At 39.6% G+C, this 17,551-nt stretch overlaps 1 protein-coding gene across 2 annotated transcripts in view; it reads right to left on the reverse strand.

The window, feature by feature from the left end:
- igsf21a (immunoglobin superfamily, member 21a) overlaps positions 1-17,551 on the reverse strand; it is a 272,635-nt gene that overhangs the window by 8,955 nt on the left and 246,129 nt on the right. The window contains exons 6-8 of one of the 2 annotated variants that reach the window (XM_059328431.1): positions 16,064-16,541; positions 4,926-5,011; positions 1,043-1,235 (exon numbers count right to left, since the gene is read on the reverse strand). In XM_059328431.1, the coding sequence (XP_059184414.1) occupies positions 1,043-1,235; positions 4,926-5,011; positions 16,064-16,541 (757 nt within the window). Of the gene's footprint in view, positions 1-1,042; positions 1,236-4,910; positions 5,012-16,063; positions 16,542-17,551 lie in introns of both variants that reach the window. The other variant, XM_059328430.1, reaches the window with a different exon arrangement.

The following is a 17,551-nucleotide window of genomic DNA, read 5'->3' on the forward strand; positions in this document are numbered from 1 at the left end:
GTGCTGCCAAGTGTTTATTTATTCATCTATTTTATACATGGCAATTTTTTCATATCTTGTTTTTAACTGAATGTTCTTTGTCTGTTGGTCTTATTTACTGTCTGTATGTTTAAACCTTTACCGAACAATACCAAAAGGAATTTAGTTTTACAATGACAATAAAGAATCTTGATGCCTATTTTTGGGGGGCTTTTATGGAAAAGTGTCTTGGGAGACCAACATGTGAAATTGCCATCACATTTACATCTCCAAAGGGCTCAAGAAGCCAGCACCCATAGGAGAACTTATTGGATTAAACTCCCGATATTGCTAAAGCTTTCTGATGAGCCTCAGATAGGCAGATCCCAGTTCTTCCAAGAGCGTCCAGAATAAACAGATCCAGAGGAGCAAGACACACAGATGTAATAGAGCCTGTAAGCAATCCAGCTCCCACATCAACACCAGTAAATGAACTACTTCCAGGTTCCGACGAACACGTTACTTTGGTTTGGCCATTGAACAAAGTGCTTTTCTAACACTGTCAACAACAAAGGTCCTTTGATTTCATCATGGGCCTTTGATGCACTGTTGGCTGCTGGTGTTAAAATGAAAGCAGTACAAGACGTGCCATCGACGGAGTAGTGACTAAAGCCCTTGCGAAGAGAATAGTTATCCTCACTAAGTGCACCCTTGAAAAGAATGTGTTGTTGAGCCAATTAGGAATACAATCTCTTATTAATCACACACTTAGCTGCATTAATGATTCATACCTAAAAGCGGTCACATAAATCTCTTACGTATTTTTCAAAGATACTGTAGATACATGAAATTAATTTTGTAGAATTATGTAATTTTCTGTGACATTTAAGTGTGTAATTGTATAAGTGTTCCAGATAATTCTTGTGGACCCAAGTTGTTCAGTCACTAGAAAAAAAAAAAATCGTTTCATATTCATCATCTTCTTAATAATTAATCAAATTTAAATGCGATTTCGGTTTAACTGCTAGTGCAGTAGCCACTCCAGAACGGGGCCGGGGCGTGTTGCTGAATTGAGCGTACATACCGAAGACTATGAGGCGAGTGTGCGTATCCGTGGAGCCCAGAGGATTCTGGGCCGTGCAGCGGTACATGGAGCCGTTGAGCTCGGCCGGCACTCTCTCCAGAATCAGCTCCTTCCCCTCTCGCTCGGTACTGCCATCCAGCAGGCGGCCCCCCACTCGTGTCCAGGTGAAGAGAGGCTCAGGGAACACCTCATTCTATCAGCACCCATGTGAGACGGAGAGAGAGAAAAAAAGGAAGGAAAAATAAAGGAAAAAAGAGATAGAGGGAGGGATGGTGGGGGTGGTGAGAGGGTGGTGCAGAGAGAGTCTGTGAGTCTCAGCCAAGAGATTAAGAGCAAAGGATACATGAATAATACAAGCTCCAATTTTTCCCCTAATGCAATGGCAAGTTAACAACATGCATTAATAATCAACACTTCACTTTACAACAGTTTTTTCTCCTCACATTTTTGAGCCCTCCAGAGAACAACCCCCCCCCCCATTTCCAATTTAAAAATATAACCCTTGATAAAGCCGTATTTCATTCATATCAGTGGGTTGACATGTTCATAGATAAAAAGAGGACACGGTAAGAGGATGAATTTCTTGTTTGATTCCACCTCTAAGCTACAAGGTTTTGCTTCTGCTTCTTCCTCCGAACACCACAGTTCTTCCCTGACACGCACACACACACACACACACACACACACACACACACACACACACACACACACACACACTACAGTTGGAAATCATTCAACACTGACTAAGTAAATCAAGTAGAAAAAAAAAATACTGTTTTTAAAAAAAACATATATATAAATGCAAAACTGCTTTTAATTTTTTTTATTTATTTTAGGAAATAAAAAAAATAAACTGCCAAAAGGGAACTTGCAATTCTGGCCCATGTCTATATGTCAAAGAGAGGACCTGCCTGGCGGTAATCGGGCTATGTGGTGCTTATTTTGGCCTGAAGGGGCAGCATTAATTAACTTTTTAAACTCACACACCTGCAAGTCTCATCTCAGATAAAATAAAAGTTTAAATTCAACATAAGGGTTATAGACGTGATTTTAGCATGACTCAAAGCGTGACCAACAGTAGATCTCCAAAATGTACCCTGTTGGCTTTACTGGTCCACTGTTGGTCAATGTGTATCAACAGCAAGGTCCTCTGTTGGATAGGTACACAGGTTCACACACACACACACACGCGCGCATGCACATGCGCACACACACACATGCAGTATGACGCACACAATATATATCTTTTCAAAAAGTCACTCGAACATATTTTTGTAGACTTTTTTGCAGATTTTTCCAACACAGCCTTAAATAAAAGGAAATAGACTGATATTACATTAAAAGTACTTGGCAAGACAAAAGGACGAATAAAGGAATGAGTACTTCAAGCGACTTGAGGTCTGACCTTGGCAATGTTTTGAAAAGTGACCTCATATTTTGTGACAAACATCTTTTGTGACTGACGAGCTTGCAGAAGCAGTGTTTTTCAAGTATTAAAAGTAATTATATTGAAAACATTTTGAAAAAGTTTTCTGAGTTCATATTGGTTCACCCTGCTAGTACAAGTAAGTATAGTTTGATTGCAGAGTTGCATGAACCCAGACAGAGCTAGTTTATCTAGCACATCCAAGAAAGTGAAGTGATTCAAAACAGAGCCAACAGATCCAGCTTGTCCAAATCCCAAACTTTATCTAAACTCTGTTGATGCCAGTGAAGAAAACAACTGAATATGAATATCAGTCCAGGCTGCAGTTTGCCCTTTCTTCATGGTCTTTCAACCAGAAGCAACCCCTTGCCATCAGATGGCAACATCCCTCTTCAGTGCACATCTTTTAATTCTACCTTGGAAGAAATGTTGATGCATTGGTTGGCATGCAGCCAAGTTCAAATAATATCATTCTCACAAAGCCAAACAAACCAAACACTACAGAGTTCAGATAAACAGCTCTAATCATGCTTGGTGCAAAAGTGCCCTTGACAGCTTGAAGTGAACTCTTGAAGAAGTAGTTTTGAATTTTCTAACCTTTCAAAATAAATGCTAATAAAACAGTTCTTTAAGGTCTGTGTTGAATTGGTGACAAAGGTTAAATGAGTTAGTAGACTGAGCCAGGCTTTTGGGAAAAGGTCACATTAAGATTAAAAAAATGGGTTTAACTGAAATCTTCCCTGTCACACAACCCCAAGAGCAGATAAAAAAGGTCTCTGCACTGGGCTACTGAAACCATCAATGTCCTATTTAATCTCATACATAAAACAATATGAACAAGACAAAGTAGAAACCACGCTGTAGGATGTTCATCCATAATATATTCCTAAAACAATAAACCAGAGGGGGAACTGGCATCTTATTTTATCAGAAAGGCAGGAGGCAAAATTATCAGTCTTGACACACAATCTTATCTACTTGTGAAACCCTAAAGCCTAGTTCCATTGAAGGATAAGGGGAAATTTGCTTTCTGATCAGTCTGCATGCCCTGATGCCCATGCTGCCGAAGGGTCTGACTGGCTGTATGCCACAGTCAAGCCTGTTTATAATAACCAATCTTAACACTGTTCAAAGAAAAACTTTAAGAGAATCCTGAGGTCATTGGGCAGACACAACCACATGCACAAATCTGTGCAGACAATAGCTTTGTGCAGCAAACCAAAAACAATACAGAAAATTAAGTTTACATGGAAATGTCTCCGAAGAGTGAAATAAAATCAAACAAAACATCTAACTTATGATTATACTAGAGATCAGTGACTGAGAAGCAACAAATATGATTTGTGCTGTGGACCATTAGCAGGTCCTGTATCAGGATTAGCCTGATCCTCTTCACCTGACTGACTCCAGCTGCCTGGCTTCATGTGTCATCCCTGTCAAAGAGATCAGGACCATCCACAGGCCATTCAAACTGGTGACATGGTCTTTTTTGGCAGGGGATGACAGTGACACAAAACAATCTCTTTGCTCGAACCTTTAGCTCTAACTTTGGGATTACGGAGCAGGAAGTCTGAGAGAAGCAAAAATCACACAGCATGTCTGCCTGTTGACTAAAGCCCTGATTAGATGGAGACAATCTGGACAGGAAACGCAAAAAAACGAGTGTCTTTAGGGGGAAATTTGCGTGCATACTGTGACGCAAAAGTCTGTGAAATTCGATGTAGTATGCAGCCAGGTGGCTAGATGGTACTGTGAAGCACTGCCACACAACGCCAGCAAGAGCTTCTTCTCTCTCCTACTTCTACTCTTGATTCTCCTGGGTCTGTCCAAAGCTTTCTGTTTGGCCTACGCCGAATTGGTGCATCAAAAAATGTCCCTAAGTAATTAATGCGTCTTCTCTATTCTCTGTTCTACTATCTGTGATAATTCTGTTTAACTGCTGAAATGACTCCTGATAGTTATCAGAGCTGCTCAGCCAACTTGAATGTCTGACTGATGGAAATAGTCCGACATGTTTGTTGATGTTTGCCTGGACTGCACATGGAAGTAACGATAATGTAAACGCGCCATCGCCATCTAAACGAAAGGCACATCTGGTTAAATATTTTGTCGTTTTCACCCGAGAGTGCTGTCATGTAAACAGGCCCTAAGATTGACACGGACGTCAGACAGACTTCTGTCATTCATACACAAATTATCTTTTTTTACTATATTAATTGAGTTAATATTTGTTTTGCCCAAGGCTTTACTGAGTACAAATACAAAGAAAAATGAAAAACATGCAATATTTAGTACATTTTGTATTCATACTTGAAAAGACAGAGGAAAAACATGTCTCTGCTCAACAGAGTGGTACTCAAGAAGAAAATGAAAGAGGCATAACTGCAGTGATGCACATGTCTTAATTTGCACATTCATTTTCTTATAGCCCCATGCACTTACCCCAGGCGATCCTACCTGGAATCCTTGCACAGTGATGCGCACCGTGTCCCCCACCTTCGCTCTGGTAGGGGACATGAAGAGTTTAGGACCCTTAGGAGCAGCTGAAAAGAGAAAACAGACAAAGGTCATCGCACTGAGCATGAAGAACAAATCCTGCTGGACACCTGTTTTGTCACAGAGGGAGAGAGACAAATACAATTTCCTGTCAATTAAGGTCACGGGGCGAGAGGCGAGGGACCTGCAGGTTCTTTCATCCAAAGGACTGTGCTGGATTTATTCCCCCTTGGAGAGAAAGGAACTAAATTGGGTGGATACTCATTACTAGAGGAGAATGGGAGTGCAACGGGTGGAGTGTGGAGGCAGTGAGATAAGGGACACTCAGAGAGCTAATTCCCTTGTCTTGGTGTGGACAGCAGCACCCAGATGGCTTTCATTTGGACCATCTAAAACAATGGGCCAAAGCAGGAGGGGGAGCAGGCAGATTCTAATATTTTCGAGATTGTGAGGGGCTGGTGATTGTCCCACATATGTAGTGTTGAGATAAAAATGAGTGATTTGCATAATGTTATAAAAAGGTAAGTCATTTAATTATGGCTAAACTGCACAGTTTAATGCATTAGGCCCGTATAAGCAGGTTCTGCACGATTTGGGATGATTAACAATGCCGCTAAAGATTACGGCTCCACATGCTGTGCAGTTCCATATGTTAGACAAACCAACTGTGCAGCACATGCAATGAGAATCAAGCTAAGGGCGCCCTATCAATAACGCCTGAACGAGTCCACGCCGGGAGTTCTTCAATTCATTTGATTTGAACTCTCAATATAAATCACACGGGGCACTTGTTTTTGTTAATGAGTTAAACTAAAGGATAAATAAATAAACAGACAAATGACCTCAGTATTTAGCTATTAATCTGGCAACAAAGTGTCCACTATGGCTAATGAAGCACAGCCTTTTCTTAGGCAGCCATTGACTACAAGCCTGCATCGGACTAATGGATTAGGAGTTCCACTGTCACATCTGTAAATAGGATTGAGCATGTGGCATTGCCCATGCAGTGTAAATCATGTACAGGGATTCTGTTTTTTTTATAACACAGAAGCAAAAACATTTGAATTGCATGAACTGGAAATGGAAAGAGGAGATATTCAAATTTGGGGAAGATTTCAGCACCAGTAGGGAACTTGTTATTCTGCATAAACTGGTCCATTTGTCCAGAAAATCCATGCATAGCATTACAAACTGGTCCAGAGTCTAAGGAGGGAATCTGGGAATCAGTTTTTTTCTCAGTCTAAAAGCAAAACAAACCATCATCTTATATGCATCATTTCTACTGGCAGCCAGAGCAAAGACCTCATGTGAGCAGTTTGACAAGTGTTCCATCTCATGCTGGAGATGCACGGCGTTTCACAAGCTCCTTTTCGCATGGCAGTGTGAAGCACTCTCCTTCCAACGCCCACACACTAACGGAAGGGTATTTTTAAATACTGGTGTCATGGCGTCACATAGAGCTCGCGAGGCATATGGCCGGGGAAGATGATGGCTGATTTCTGGGATTTGCTCCAACAGTGACAGTTGGCATCCTACGTCACCACCTTTGATTAGGGCAGCACGCAGTGTGATGGACATAACACAGCCTCTCTCTCTGAGGGCGACTGCCTCACAGCGCAAATGAGCCACGGTCCCGTGAGACCGTCACCTTAGACCCAACTACTTTCACGTTGCAAGAAGGAACTGTTTTCACTCCAGGACGGGTCAGAGAATAAACATACCCTCCGGAAAAACAACTGTGCACCGTGCATCAGGTGTGCTTTAATACGTAGCCGAGACATCAACAGGTCTGCCCAGCTGCACAACAGACTTAAGCAGTTGAAGGCAACCTGTCACATTAGCTGGGTGACCGGTTTTGTTGAGAAAGAGAAGCTGGAGAGGCATGGAACCGAATTTAAAAGGCCTGACTGACTGCTGGATCGCTCTATCGTGGCAAATCCGGCAATGTCTTTCGTGGCTGACCCAAGACGGATTGATGAATGTGGAAATGAGCTGCAGGTGAACACCAAAAACATACGAGCACATAATACATCTATATTCACACACACTCACACATTAACATACAAATAACCATACACATATATGCACACGCACTCAATCCGCCCATAATATACACACAAAGACACGCAACAAACACACACACACACACGGATCAGGCGCCATCCCTGAAACGGAGCAGCTGCTCTTTGATTATCGCAGCCTGGTGAAGCATTGACTGGGAGATGTGAGGAAGCCCGGATCCCTCCTCACTGCTGTACACTGTATGAAATGAGAATTCCACCAGTTGTCTAATGTTGCTGAATAATAAACACCTCAGCTCATCTAAATCCAAAGAAGAGAACTTATTTTAATTATTAAAGACGCCACTACGTTCATGAATACAATCCAGGCGTGCAGAATACATCAGTCTCATGATCTCATGGAGGGTTTTTTTTTAGACCGCCGTGGCGTCGTGCCAGCTTCGTGTCCATTTGTACGGCGATCACAGAGCCGCTCATGAATATTCATGAAGTGCAATACAACATTGGTCGATTGTCAGACTGTCACTCCGTCTCATGTGGCAATATTAAATCTCTGAAAGATTTATTACTTATGGGCACTGCAAATACCTCCTTTTCATTTCCTGACCAAACACACCTGAAGAGAGTGTGTGTATACAGTAAGGCAGATACTGGGCGCAATTATCCAGCATAATAGAAACAGATAGAGTTTTAAGTGATGGGAACCACTCGGTGAACTGTTATACACGGTCACTTTCAATTAGAGGTGGGGGAAAAATCAATACAGCATAGTATCGTGATATTTTGCGTGGCGATATTGTATAGAGTCATGGCCGGCAAGTATCCATATTTAGCTTTCCGGCGGGGTGTCAGAATTTTCACAGTTTTTGTTTATTTTTGAAGGCCATCGTGGGCTCACTTTTATGAATATACTGGTATCATATGAAACCAGAAGATGTAAAGAATCTATAGTCACCATGTGCATCAGGATATCATGTGGAGAAGTTGTTGAAACAATGCTGCAAATGTAGGCTTTTTTTATGTTTCACTCAAAAACGTTCAGAGCAGTGAAGCTTAAAGTTGAGGAAAGTTTGATAAAATGCTGCAGTTGTTGTCGTCCATACATGTTTGATATCAGTTCAGTTCAGTCTGACTGAATACTTTGTTGGTCAGTCTGTGGGTTTGACTCTCATTGTGGACAAATAAAAAGACTGAAGTGAGACGAATACACTGAGAATTTTCTCTGATTGGACAAAATAATTTTTGATTGAATTTAATTTTGTGGACACAAAATGCATTTAAACAGTTAAATCACAATATATTGTATCCCAGTACTCACCATATCGCAAAATACTTAAAACCACAATAATATTGTATCCTGACTCAAGTAAGGGGATAAAATCGTGTATATTGTGGGGCCTCTGCTCCCTCTGCTCACACCTCAATGTTCAATTAGAGTTAAACAATTCTCAAATGGTGCCTTTTTGTGTTATGATATGGTTTGAATTTTCATTCTACATAACCTCCGACCTGAATTAAACCCCTTTTACTTTTTATATTGCTCCATTTCAAGATGGATCAAGCCCAAAGCAGGTCTGTGAATGCTTTGAATTTCAAGTGTGCTCCAATTAGATTCAACAAACACACATTTTCTGTTCTCTTTTCTTTACGTGGTGGGGGGAAAACACGTCTGATGATGCTTCTCCCGTCTCTTTATAAGAACAAAGGTAATGATAAATTAATGCCTTCAAACACAGCGCAGAGAAAGGCTTGTCAAAATATTAGCGCCTTTGACATTTAGCAAGAGTATCACAGGGCCCGCTCCCCTCGGGGTGTGTCATCTGTTTTATCATCAACATGTGAGAGAGGCAGAGAGCTGTTAGAATGCGATACTTTGTCTGGGGAAGACAGCTCATGCCATTAAACCTTCAACTGATGCGTCTGTCTCCGTCTCGCATGTAATGTACTATATTTCAATTCACTTGGGATCACGGTGACAGTTATTACATTTTAAAAGACGATTTTCTGGCATGAGATATTTCCGTTTCAAAAGAAGTGACAATTCCAATTTCGACTATTGGTGTTTTCAAAGAAGGCCAAACTGCTTTTTCAAATGCTGGATCCTTTTCTTTGCTCTGATAGGATTGATTGGTTTAAAGGGTAGAGGAGATAATGTATAAATTTAACTTGAGATCAAACATTTTATGAAAGGTCGTACGATATATTGATCATATAACAAGTCGTGTGTGAGACTATTAAACACACCAATGAGTTTATTACTTTTTCTCCCTGCTGATACAGAGTGCTTAACGAATTTATTAGACCACCTGTCATAAAAACGAGAAAACATAAATACATTAAAAATCTGTCAAAAGGCTGTATGAAACTAAAATGATATTGTTATTTATTTGGCAAATAACAAACTGAATTCATCTTTTTATACTTTTATATTTGAATCCAATCACTGGGCTTCTCAGAGAAGTCAGAAATTAATCAACATAACATTCAACCACTAAAACTAATTTTTCTGTTCAGGAATGCAAGTAAATAACGATAATTTGACATCTTAATTATTATATATATATATATATATATATATATATATATATATATTTTTTTTTTTTTTTTTTTTTTTTTTTTTAAACAGTAAATTTGAAAATTCATGGATAACAATAACAAGTCTAACCAAGTAGTTTTGTTGCCTAAAACTTACTAAAATGCAGTGGTGGGAAAATCCCTTACTTCAGTAAAATTGCTAATACCACACAGTAGAATTGCTCCACTACAGTAAAAGTCCTTTATTCAAAACTTACTGAAGTCAAAGTACAAAAGTATCAGCATCAAAATGTACTTAAAGTATCAAAAGTAAAAGTACTCGTTATGTAGAATGGACCCACTCAGATTGTTTAATATATATATAAAGTGCTTAACAAATGTATGAGAGCACCTGTCATATAAACGAGAAAACTTAAAATTTAGAAATCTTTCAAAAAGCTTGTTTCAAACTAAAATGTTGTTATTTATTTGGCAAATAACAAACTGAAATCACCTTTTTATTCCCAGATTTTGTTTTGTTTGAGAATGCAAGTAAATAACTATAATTTGACTCTTAATCAAGAAATAAATAAATGTGCCCTACTATTTCTGGGAAAATTCATGGATAACAATAATAACTATATTTAAGCATTAAAATTATCATTTGGGTTAAAGAGCTTCTACATACAGTTGTATTAACTATTACAGAATCATAAAACATGATTCTGGTAATTACTAAAGCTTTGTATATAGGACAGCTGGGGCATAAACGGGTGGTCTAATACATTTGTTAAGTACTGTATATTCTCAGTAGTGCTACAAATGTGTATTATTATGCAGCTGAAAAAAGTCCCCAACATTTGCACTATTTATCTTGTTTGAGTAATGTTTTCTACAAAAACTACACTGCCTTTTAAAAAGCACCCAACCTTTCTTGAAGATAAAAGTATATACTGTATCTGTGAGCGATTTTTAAATATTTATGACTTCAGTAGCCACCAAAAGGCTTGCGGCTGAGTGTTACAGACAGAATAGGGTTTTGATCTTTACAGGAGATTTGTTGACTATAAAAAACACAGATAAATGTGGCCAGCCTCGTCCTCTGAGCTGTTCTGCACTAGATTTCTATCTAAAAAAGTACATTTGTCTTGTCAGTCTGAACTGAAAACTGATTGAAAACGTACAACAGAAAGGAGTGTCCCTTCCTCACTAATTGAGACCCTGTAGATTCACCCTATTTACCCAGATATGTACGTATATGGATTCTGGCAGGGAATCTTTCTGGCACACTTAAAGGGAAACACTGAAAGTAACCCAAAATCTAAAACTTATTTTTATATGTGAGTGCCTCAATGGACAGATGGATGGTTCGTTACATGCTGCAACAACAATACAGTCATGGAAAAAATTATTATCCACCCTTGTTTCTTCAATTTATTGTTAACTTTAATGCCTGGTACAACTAAAGGTGCATTTCTTTGGGCAAATATAATGATAACAACAAAAGTAGCTGATAAGAGTTTAATTTTAGAGCTGATATCTAGACATTTTCCATGGTTTTCTTGATTATGATTTATTATCAATTATATACTGTATATATATATATATATATATATATATATATATATATATATATACCTTCAGTTGTACCAGGCATTAAAATGAACCAGAAATTGAAGCAAAAGGGTGGTCTAATCATTTTTCCCATGGCTGTATGTGCCGCTGTCTGCAGTCAGATCCAAGGAGTCTGCCGTTTCACATGATGCGTTTTATGAATTTCCAAAACATTAAGCTGCTAATTGGGACAAACAAGGTGGGCAAGCTTTCAAAAGTCCTCCAAACCTCACAGTTTGACCACATCGGTCAGTTGTTCCCTCCCTTTAATACGACACACAGGAGGGTTTCCTGAAAATAACACCTTTATTAATACCAACATGTCCTCCATCATCATGGTTCAAACAGTTAAGCAGTGGTGGATTGTAACTAAGTGCTCAAATACTGTACTTAAGTAAAATTTTGAGGTACTTTACTTGAGTATTCCCACATATGTAACTTTAGAATTCTACTTCATTACAATTTAGAGGCAAATATTGTACTTTTTACTTCACCACATTTAGCTTCCAGCTTTAGTTACTTTTCAGGTCAAGATTAAAATTTTAGTTCATAAATTAAACCAAACTAAAGTATACTAGGTTGTTAAAATTAGCCCTCACTATACAACAATATAATGCTGTCTATATAAAAGCATAAAAATAATAATACAATATTGTTTAGACTGTCGGTTTGTGCCCCAGCTGTCCTAAATAAACAGCATTAGTTATTACCAAAATCATTTTTTATGTTTCTGTAATAGTTAATATGACACTATGTAGAAGTTCTTTAACCAAAATTATATATTTTTTAATGCTTAAATGTAATTAGGGCCTCGGGGCAATCGCACCGAGCACTACTGTTATACTGTGGATTTCTTCGTATTCCTCTTGCGGACGCAATTTCGTCCCGCTACTATTTTTATATGTAAATTATACATCAAAACGTGCGGTTTGATCGGGATCGGTGTGCTATTACTTTTCTCTACAGAATACAAATTTTTCGCGACGTAAGTTGCGAAAAACTGCTCAAAATTTTGCATTGAAATTAATGGGACGGCCGACAAAAAATGAGCAAAAAAGAACAATCATTGGAGATTTTTTTAAATGTCTACTACTCCGGCATAATTTCACCTAGAGACTCCATTTAAACTTTAAACAGTAGACACAAGTCTTGTGTATCGGTGTATTAATCCACGTTAGGTCATATAGTTTTTTATCAATCCCTGTTCAATGACCATGATCATTTTTGGAGAAATTCTGAGATTATAATGGGTGTGTATTGCATGGAATGTTCGTGTCAGAGTGTGTGATGTCATCGCTCAGAGTGTAGAGGGAGAGGTAAAACTGTCAAAAAAGAAATTTTAAAACTGCGCTCCAGGCCGCAAATTCCACTCTACAGAAATAATTTTTACAAAGAAACGTAGGAAAATTTGTCTTCTCACTCACAATCCTCTGGTAAAGCTGTCAGAGTTATAGTTTGGGCGTAAGACGCAGAGATGATCCACCAACACGCACCAACAGCCTCATTGGCTCCCATATTAAAAACGCAGGAAGATTTCTGAGCTGTCTGAGATTTAACAGTTTTTTTAGATCGCTCTAACAAAGCTATTTTTTAAATTTTTCTTCACAAAAAACACATGTAGACGTTCAGGAAGAACTCAGGACGCTCAAAGTGAAGTCGGATCAATGATAGGTATTATGGTTTTGCCAAAAATGCTTTCTGTTAGAGGCCAGAAATTCCAGTCCAACTCTGGACCTCTGTCCACCGGCTGCTGTCACAGGTGTCAGTTATTTCTGTTGATTGCTTTGATCTGATTGCCTTTGATCTTTGATGTGATTACAGTTACAGATACACACACACACACACACATGCGCGTAAGCGCTCACACTCCTCACACATGCATACACATGCTTCAAACACGCGTGCGCGCACACACACACACACACACACACACAGGTAACTTTATGTGATTTTAATTACACAGACAAACACACACACAAACACACACACACACAGGTTACTTTATGCGATTTTCGCTACACACACACACACACACACACACACACACACACACACAGGTAACTTTATGCGATTTTCGCTACACACACACACACACACACACACACACACACACACATTTTGAGGTTAAAGGGCATAGTTTGAAATCTCTGAAGAGTCTCATCATAGTGTACACACACCAGCAGTAGCCCCCGTGGCCCTTTCAAAATTTCCCCAGAGGAAATTTTCTAGTTAATATTGTTATCCATGCATTTTCAAATTTACTGTTTTTTTTTTTTAAAAAGGCACAAGAACATAATTATTTTTTGATTAAAATGTCCAGTTATAGTTATTTACTTGCATTCCTGAACAGAAAAATTAGTTTTAATGGTTGAATGTTGAATGGCTCAAATCTGCCAAATAAATAACAATAACATTTTAGTTTAAACAAGCTTTTGAAAGATTTCTGAAATATTTATATGTTCTCGTTTGTATGACAGGTGGTCTAATACATTTGTTAAGCACTGTGTATATACATTTTGATGCTGATACTTTTTTTTAAAGTTTTACTTCAGTAAGTTTTAAATGCAGGAGTTTTAATTGTAGTGGTGTAATTCTGCAGTGTGTTATTATTACTTTTATTTAAGTAAGGAAACTGAACTTACTTCTTCCAAGACTGCAGTTTAGTAAGGTTTAGGCGACAAAACTGTAGTCACAAATGACATAGGGTGTTTTTTTTTGGGGGGGGGGGACAATCTCAAGCTTTACTCTGTAATATTGATTAATATCAATCAAACACACTGATTGTCTTTTGGATATGCATATCAAGCATTCACAGGTCCTCCTTTATAAAAAGCTGTTGCTTGTTTGCCTTGTTTTCTCTGTGTTTCTGAAACCCATTAAGGCTTTCTACTTCTAGACAGTTTCTATGCATCGACGTGGAGTGACCACAGCTGCTCATCAGCATAGTAAAGGGGATCATTTTAATTAGATGAAACGTGGTGATGTGCGATAAAATACTGACAGCAGAACACAATGCAGCAAGCAAATATGTACCATCCGCAGTCTCCTCATTCAGATTCTCTTTCTGCCTTCAACCACTGCGAGCATCTCGTGGAAGATAATGTCTCTGTTTATCATGTCAGGATTGTGTGGCTTGTCTCCAGGAGGACCATGCCAATGTATTGCCTTTGAAGTGTTAATTGGATGCGCTGGAAGCCATCTTTGTTTTTAGATTACAAAAAAGAGAGAGAGAGAGTGTGTGTGTGTATGTGTCTCTTGGACCGCACACTATTAAAAGTTAATGCTAACTTTTCCCCTTAAAGTATGATTCCTGTTTTTAGAATTCAGTCTCTGCATCACTACGTCTTCTGCTTTGATAGCTTGCAGATGAACAAATAATCCCATAGTCCCGTAGTGTTTCTCTTCTTGAAATAAAAGTGATGAAATTTAGAGGCTGAAAAACTAAAATGCCAGACTGAGGAGCTTAAAAAAGGAGCTCATTAAAGTTTGAAGAAGGCTGCGTCTCTGAGACCGTCTTCCCAACGATATATAACGTTGGTCAGTGTGTCTAAATTCTCATTTGACTTCTCTAATTCAGGTTGACTTTTTCAATAACGGGACTGAGTTAACTCAATCTAGCAACAGACAGCTCGATGAATTGCCCTGTCAGTCACTTGGAGTTTTGCATTCGCCGCTAAACTCGCAATCTGCTCAGCTGTAACACAATTAAGCTGCATCAAATGAAAATCAGTGTTGTTCTGAGTACATTTGCAAGGGACACGTAAAGGGGGCCCAGTCGGTTTCCAAGTGCGGCAAGGGGATACAAGGAGACAGCAGGAGATTAAAAGGGAGAAGAAATGAAAAAAGTGTGTGTGTGTTTGTGTGTGTCTAGGTGGAGTGTTTTGGGTGGAGTTGGAGGAGGAATAGAGGACAGATGAGAAGAAGGAGGTGGGGGAATGAGAACAGCATGCAAAAAACAATATATATGTATCCCAAAGTCAAGGAAGGATCCTCAAACGGCTGAATTTGAAGGATAGTACGTCATCGACATCCGCCGAAGGACTGTCCCAAAGTCCTTCTGTTGCCCAAATACTGAGGATGCACGTGTGTATCCTCTGTGCGCCCCGAGTACCCATAATGCTTTGCACACATCAGTCAACAGGGAGATTTAAAAATCTCCCTGTTGACAATATGGTGCAATATGAATTTAAATATAAAAGTATTTTCAGTTTACACTGAATATTTGTTGTCACATAACTTACAAAACTTGTGTTCAAAGTCAAGCAAAAACATATACATAAACAAATGCTAAAAGATAATAAACATCATCTTGATACATTGCCAGTTAAGTTAATTGATGCCGTTTCAGTCGGCTAAAGTTATCAATTGTAAATTCATATGCGTCAGATGATGATGTACTATGTGCAAAGTATATGTAGCTATGCCATTCAGAAAGTTATACATCTGTTTATTGTGTTAACAGTCCGCTGTTATTGTTATTTATAAATAACTGTTATTGTATTGTACTGTAAAATAAAATTAAAAAAATCACAGAACACATTTGCATGGTGAATTATGCGCTGCTGCTTTTATGAAACTAAGTAGTGGCCAAATTCAGCCAGGATCAGTGAAATATTCAGGTTTAATCCACTTTGTGGCTACTTGTTAAATCGTGGAGATTCAACTTCAAAGCATCTTCTTCTATTTCTGTATTTTCTAAGTGCTGATGCCAAAGATGCATCCATGTTGTGAACTAGTTTTGAAATTGCAGCGCTGAATTTAAGCAGGACAGTCCAGTTACACAATGACACCCACCTGCACACTGAAGGCTGTTTCATTTGTGTGTTATTACAGTGAAAGTAAGGACTCTGGCCTCGCCTCTGGAGGACCTGACTCTGAAGAAAGAATCCCACCCAAGAAGGATCCTTGACATTGGGATACAGCCAATGAGTAAGTGAGCACCCTACTCACCTAGAGTGACCTCAGTCTGCATGGGCATGGACAGTGCCGGGTGTTTGACTTCGCAGCTGAACAGGGCATCATTATCCAGCTGAGGGTTGAGGGTCCAGGTGAGTCGGGCCTGCACCACCACAGAGCCGTCACTCTGAGGGATGTGAGTGTGGCTAAAGTAGTAGAGAGGGTCTGTGCTATGCACCCAGCGGGGGAACTCCCGGCTCACCACTGTCTCTGGGATGACCTCTGTGGCAGGGCTGGGCTCGTAGGCCTGCTGGCCTTGAGTGTGGACGCGCTGGGGGCTCTCCGTGTATGGACGAGGCGCCCGCCCTTCGGGGTCCAGAAGGGAGAGGGAGCGCTGCAGCTTGGTGTCATCCAGGTCCCTGCTGATGAGCGGCCGGGCGCCTCTCACCCCCGCCGCGCCGCCACCCTGCTCTCCGGAGGACTGAGTGTAGGAGATCACCTCTATCAGCTCGCCGTCACGTTTAAAGTACACCTAAGACAGAGCAGAGAGCGTTTCATTAGAGTGAGGAGTAGACAGATATAGAACAGATGGAAAGACATATTTTAATTCTATTGTATTTTCCACTGAATTCAAGCAGAGAAAAAAAAAACATTGTTATAATAGCACCCCATAAAGTTGAAATGGCAAAGTGTGAGCAAACAGTTTCCTATTTACACATCCAGCACACACAGAGACACATTAGCATTCATTTGAAATCCAGTTTCTGGCCACCTGGTGAATATAAACCCAATATTCACTCTTCTTTTAGCACTATTTTATTAAAATCCAGAGGGAAATATCTTCAGAAGCTAAATACTCCGCTTAGTCCTTCAGCTCGTTGCTGAATGTGTCTTTCTGCATGTTGCTGCTGTAATGTAGAATTGGTTTAATGGAACTTTTTTTTAAGCATGTAGAACCAAACAATGCGCTTAAAGACACAAAAACGCTCCACAGAGCGGTGGGGAACAGTGTAGTTGGATTATAATTGTTTGTATAGTTTGTGTTTGTATAGTTTGTTTGTGTATAGTTTGTGGGTTTTTGGTCTGGTTGCAACCCATTTTACGTTGCTGTAGTGGAAAAACGGGTCTGGTTTGGGCGGTACCAAGGCAAGGCAACTGGAAAACAGATATTGGAAAGAGCAGAAGGGGAGGTGAGAACGAGACCAATGCCAGGCTGATTCCAACAGTAGTGTTTCAGACAACTAGAAGTGACATATTTCTTTCCCCCAATACTAATATCCATCCATTCATTATCCTTAATCCCTTATCCGAACTTGGGTCGCGGGGGTTGGAGCCGATCCCAGCTGACATTGTGTGAGAGGCTGGGTGAATACACATAGAGACGCACTCACTCATACCCACGGGCAATTTAAAATCACAAATTCAACCTAAGCTGCATGTTTTTGGACTGTGGGAGAAAGACAGAGGACCTGGAAACAACCCACGCTGACACAGGGAGAACATGCAAACTCCACACAGAAGAGCCGCAGGCCGGAGTTGAAC

Source organism: Centropristis striata, chromosome 3, assembly GCF_030273125.1.
Source record: "Centropristis striata isolate RG_2023a ecotype Rhode Island chromosome 3, C.striata_1.0, whole genome shotgun sequence".
Taxonomy (NCBI): domain Eukaryota; kingdom Metazoa; phylum Chordata; class Actinopteri; order Perciformes; family Serranidae; genus Centropristis; species Centropristis striata.